The sequence below is a fragment of the Triplophysa dalaica genome, chromosome 1 (assembly GCF_015846415.1).
Source record: "Triplophysa dalaica isolate WHDGS20190420 chromosome 1, ASM1584641v1, whole genome shotgun sequence".
NCBI lineage: Eukaryota > Metazoa > Chordata > Actinopteri > Cypriniformes > Nemacheilidae > Triplophysa > Triplophysa dalaica.
The window spans coordinates 27974601-27980600 of NC_079542.1; the positions used below are offsets into that span (position 1 = coordinate 27974601).

Sequence of the window (6000 nt, forward strand, 5' to 3'; positions counted from 1 at the left end):
TTAAAAAAGATGTTCTGATATTGCCAATCAGATGATGTCTTGATTTACAATAGTAATAAATTCAACAGTATGAAACTGTTAAAATAATGCACGTGATTACATTTCTTTTTGACTCATTTAAACCATAATTTTTTGCATTAACAATTAAACTAAGGATGTATACAAAATAAAAACAACTCTCAGAGTATGTTTACACGATAAAAAAATGGCTGCATGATGCAATGATCTGCATTTAGCTTTCCTGTAGCTCAGTTCGTGGGTTCGATCCCAGGGGATTGCACATACCTATGTAAAAATGTATAGGGTATTGAAATGTAAGTCGGTTTAGATTAAAGCGTCTGCCAAATGCATAAATGTAAATTTACATGGATCAATTAAAACGAATAAAAACGATGTATTATGCATATCAGGCCAATGGAGGGCGCTGTTGCATTATAAATAAACCATATGTGCTTACGCACATCCGTATACACTTTTTTAATCTAAAAATCGCTTTTAATACACTTTGTCGGAGTGCATGTGTGTTTATTGCAGTGTGCATATTAATACTATGTCTCTGCTGGTTGTAGTGTAGCAGTAAATCTACTTTTTGCTGGAGAAATGATAAATTTGTCGCGTGCCACAAACATGCTGCATGGTGACCACCATTATTGTTTGGGGAATACTCTTACACATGCCTACAGACTGTACGCGTAAAATGCATGCGTATTACGCCATCATTTTTAGAAAACGCTGCTTCAAAGTTTGCAAAGAAACGATAATGCATTGGTTTTTCTAAAATTTGCCCTTTGAGACCTGTTCTCAGTCCCACTAAACGATGTTATTATGTAAATAAAAAGCCAAACGCATAAAAAATTCTGTTTTCAGTTGAAAACTGTAAATCCATTCAAACCAGTAATCAAAGCAACACTTTTTTAAAGATAATCCATTCAAAGACACAATACTAAGTTAGTTGCCTCGATCTAGATCGCCATCTCTTTTTGAAACATAAAATTGCAAGTGACCTGTGATGTCCTTATCGTTCCTATCATACCGGAAAGCTACAGTAAGTTATTAAATCATTATTAAAAGTTTGCTGTTGCGAATCGGAGTAAGAATTAAAAATACATAAATGCCAGATTCTTTTTTTAACTTAGTGAATAACTGATTTTGGGCACGGTGGCTTAGTGGTTAGCACGTTCGCCTCACACCTCCAGGGTTGGGGGTTCGATTCCCGCTTCCGACTTGTGTGTGTGTGGAGTTTGCATGTTCTCCCCGTGTCTCGGGGGTTTTCTCCTGGTACTCCGGTTTCCTCCCCTGGTCCAAAGACATGCATGGTAGGTTGATTGGCATCTCTGGAAAAAATTGTCCGTAGGGTGTGAGTGCGTGAGTGAATGAGTGAGTGTGTGTGCCCTGCGATGGGTTGCCACTCCATCCAGGGTGTATCCTGCCTTGATGCCCGATGACTCCTGAGATAGGCGCAGGCTCCCCGTGACCCGAGGTAGTTCGGATAAGCGGTAGAAAATGGATGGATCGAATAACTGATTTTTAATTATAAGAAAAGCAAGGATTTCAGCTTTCATTTCATGTTCATCCAGTATTATGTACAGAATGATATCACAATGTGACCGACATGATCAAAAACCAAGGTGTAAATAATGAAGTGGTTAGTGTAATTTATAGTTAAAGGGATAGTTCATCCCAAAATGAAAATTCTGTCATCACTTACTTAATTTCAAACCTGTTTGGTTCCCTTTCTGTCAGTCTCTCGACGTTGTGTCGAGCCGACAGATTGTGTTTGGCCTTGAGAACCTCAACTCTGACCACTATAGAAGACTCCAATGAAATTTGGCTAGCCAAATTGGCATGCCGGTCTCCGACCCCGAATATCCGGTATACAAGGAAGACGGCGTGCATCATTAATTACCTTTTGTTCTTCAGAGCCATCGCTCATGACTACAAACAACTCGAATTCGAAGAATTCTTCAAGTACATTGCCGGATCTACGACGTAGAGCAGAGAATCGTCCCATCAGCGACCTTCAGCTGGGCGTCTTGGCGGTTCCAGAGGTGTTAGAGAAATTACTAAAAAGCGTCCTTTCAAGGACTGAGCATTCTCCAGCGCGGCATGTCCCGCTGTTCTCTTTGGTGTGGCAACCTCATTGAGGAGGGGGACGGATACGATAGCTGCATCAGATGTCTGGGCATCCAGCACGCTGAGGCAGCCTTCGTAGACAAATCTTGCCCGCACTGCGGATGGTCATACAGAAGTTGCGGTCACAGATGGCTGTCTTTCCCCGGGAACCAGCCACCACTTCGTTTGCTACCCGGGCTGTGCCGTTGGTGGCTAAGGACCCGATGTCCGCTAGTGCTAGAAGCGTTAGTGATATGGGGACCTCTGCAAGCGTAAACCTGCCAGCCAAGCAATCACGGTCCGCTCACCGGGGCGGGGTGCCTTGCTCTTCTAACCGTTTCCCAACCGACGGTGGCAAACCGTCCGGATCCTCAGTCACGTGTTCGGAAACGATGCTTGATGGGGATGAGATGTCTCACGCAGATAAGATGGAGACTCGTTGGCATCCGACGCTGAGGACTCCGAGCTCCCCCCAAAGGGGGGTCGAGCTCAGGAGGAAGCAGACGTTGAGATGTCAGCCATGCTTACCCGGGCAGCTGCGAGCATTGGGTTGCAGTGCACACCACTGCCTCCTCCCCAGCGTTCGCGGCTGGATACGTGGTTCCTGGGGTCGCCAACAGGCCCTGGGTCGGACGATATCCACGCTAGTGGTCCAGGAGAGACACCTCTGGCTGAACCTTGCGCAGATGACTGACACCGAGAAAGTCCGCTTTCTCGATGCACCCATCTCGCAGGGAGGGATGTTTGGTGACACCGTCGAGGACTTCACTCAGCAGTTCTCGATGGTGAAGAAGCAGACAGAGGCGGTTAGCCATATCTTACCGCACCGCGACTCGGCCGCCCAGAGGCCTCCGAGATCTCGTGGGACGTCTGCTTCCCAGCAGCCCAGGACCCCTTCGACATCGGCACCGGTTCCTGTGCCCCCCGGCAGGCTGCACCCCGGAAGAGGAGATTGAGGGGGAAACCTTCTCGCAAGAAGCTTCCCTGACGGGAAGACAAGATCGTGTTGTCCTTCCTACAAGAGACTAGAGACTAACATCTCCCCCTCCACACCATCCAGCAGGTTGGGTCAGTGTGCTATCTACCTCTCTTACCCAACCACTTGGTTAAGAATAGGCATCCCATTCAGCTCCCTTCTTACCAAATCACATGGCTAAGAACAGGCATGCCATCCATCACTAAGCAAGCACCCCCAGGGGGTCGGCTGGGCGGAGCAGCCTTCCCCCTTAGGCCGAGAGAACATATGAACTATCACAGATAGCTCTAACCGGACCTAGTGCTACTGGACGTCTGTAACACCCCCTCCATGGGGTGTTCCGTCTGATGTATCCTCATGAGATGGTTCCCACTCCTGGTAACCCATGAATTCCCCCAGGTGGACCTCCACCTCACGATTAACTACTCAGTCTGCACGTTCCATGCAATCTCCCCCAAGGGCGAGAACATATCTATATCCACTGTATTCCTCCCCCCGGGTAGCCTCTGTAGCACATCCCTAATTAAGGAAGTTGTGCTCACCTGGTGTAAACCCGATCCAGCTTCTCTCGCCAGTTGAGAGCTAAGGCCTCCGTCCGTAAAAAGGTTACCGGTCAGGGATGTACCCATCTTTCTCCAAGAAAGCACTGGAAGGTTACAGTTTCGCTAAAGCCTCGTGCTGAAACGCCCGACACAATGTCGAGAGACCAACAGAAAGGGAACGTCTCAGTTACGTGTGTAACCTCAGTTCCGTGATGGAGGAAACGATACGTTGTGTCCATTATGCCACAACACGTTTCTTCCTCTGCTGTAGTCGTGAGAGGCTCTCAGGCTCTTCAGAACAAAAGGTAAATGAATGCTGCACGCCGTCTTCCTTTTAAACCGGATATCCGGGGGCGGAGACCGGCATGCAAATTTCATTAGCCAAATTTCATTGGCCTCTTTTATGGTAGTCAAAGTTGATATGTTCTCAAGGGCGAACCCCATGTTTCAGCTCGACACAACGTCTCGTTCCCTCCATCAGGGAACTAAGGTTACAGACGTAACAGAGACGTTTTCGGTTACCAACATTCTTAAAAACATATTCTTTTCTAAATGATGACAGACTTTTCCTTCTTGGGTTCACTATCCCTTTAAAAGAGTTAAGTCTCACCTTTTCAACCTACGATTCCCCACAGAACCATTAAGCACATTTATGATGTCTGTGCCAGACTGACTTTTGTACAAACTCCTTGTTCAAGGTACAAAGGGAAGAAACGCATGCACTTCATCAGTCAACCATCAGGGGAAACAGTGTCCCAACTCAACAACCCAAGCCAATTCTCCTGTGCTGGACAGTGGAGTCAATGTGGATGGGGTAACTTTGGAAGACAGTTTTGAGGGCTATGCAGCTGAGCTTCGACAGTACCAGAACAAAATGAGAAATGGCATTTACTCATCCACAGAACCGTCCTGCCCACTTAGCGACATGCTGGAATTGAACAAGAGCGATGCATTGCAATATAATGCAACATTTGTCTGACGGAAGATGTTCTTTTTCCAGGTATAAGGAGCCAAAAAGCATTTATGACCCTGGATCAAAAACCCAGTCTTAAGTAGCATGGGAACATTTTTATTAAAAGCCAAAATACATTTTACGGGTCAAAATTATCAAACTTTTCCTTTATGCTAAAAATCATTAGGATATTAAGTAAAGATCATGTTCCATGAAGATATTTTGTAAATTTCCTATCCTAATTATTTAACAAATTTCTCAAAGTTTAGATTTTTTTGCACCCTCAATTCCAGAGTTATAAACGTCTGTATCTCCGCTATATATTGTCCTATCCTTAACGAATCATACATCACTAGAAAGCTTAATTTTTCAGCTTCAGATGACGGAAATTTTTTAATTTCAAAACATATGTAAACTACTCTGTTAATAAAATGAATGGGATTGTTCATTTATAACTTGTGACTACATTATTCTTAATCAAATAAATTATGGTAATTATTATTACCATATTTAATGTGCATGTCAAAGTGTATTTCAAAAGATCAGAATCCTTAAGGTAAGTGCAGATTTCAGGAGCCTGAAATAATATATGTACTGATTTTGAATATTTAACCACCATTAAAAATTAACATAAAAAAATTAAAATACTTATATTAGCCTGCATATGTAATAATATATTAAACATCACATTCATAGCTTAGCATTATTTACACAAAATACACATTCACAAATACTGTACGTCTTCATATCATACAAATCTTCTGCATACAAACTTCTACATAAGACTATAATGTAGCAAAGTAATATATCCAAATGCACATAAAGAGGTATATAAGTAAGGCTATATATTCTCAATTTACAAATTAAGAGCAATATTTAATCAAGAATAAAACTGGTGATGTTATTTTGTACCAACTGTGTACACACACACACACAATTTATTAAGATGTATTCCTTCATTTTCAGGTGACTTTAAGGGACCAGCACAGTCAAAGACCTTTCAGGGTAGGAAATAAAGTTAAAATTATCTCCCAAAACTTACTGCCAGATTCTAGAAAATAAATTGTGGTCCACAGTGGTACAAGTGGAAGTTGTGCTGGTCCCTCAAAATTCACTTAAATGGACAATTTTAAACCCTTGTTAACAATGTTATATTACTTTAATTATAATACATAAAATTAAGGGTAGTAGGATTGATGTGGTTTGGAATTGCTAAAAAAAGTACTATCATATATCAAATGTACTATCATATAGACTGTATATGTTCTTAAAGTAATGAAGTTTTAATGTCTAAACATTTATACCTGCCATTAAAACAGAACTGTATGCAATACACAATTACCTGAACGATTTCTTTCTACACACTGCCCAAAAGAAATGTAAACGTTAGAATAATAACGCATTAACAATGAATTTAA

The 6000-nt window shown here is 42.6% G+C and overlaps 1 protein-coding gene across 3 annotated transcripts in view; it reads left to right on the forward strand.

Moving 5' to 3' along the window:
* rgs12a (regulator of G protein signaling 12a) overlaps positions 1 to 5713 on the forward strand; it is a 91996-nt gene extending 86283 nt beyond the window's left edge. For 2 of the 3 annotated variants that reach the window (XM_056743996.1, XM_056744003.1), the window contains exon 18: positions 4329 to 5713. In XM_056743996.1, the coding sequence (XP_056599974.1) occupies positions 4329 to 4609 (281 nt within the window). In that variant the 3' untranslated portion in view covers positions 4610 to 5713. The remainder of the gene's footprint in view (positions 1 to 4328) is intronic. The other variant, XM_056744014.1, reaches the window with a different exon arrangement.
* Positions 5714 to 6000: the final 287 nt, after the last annotated feature.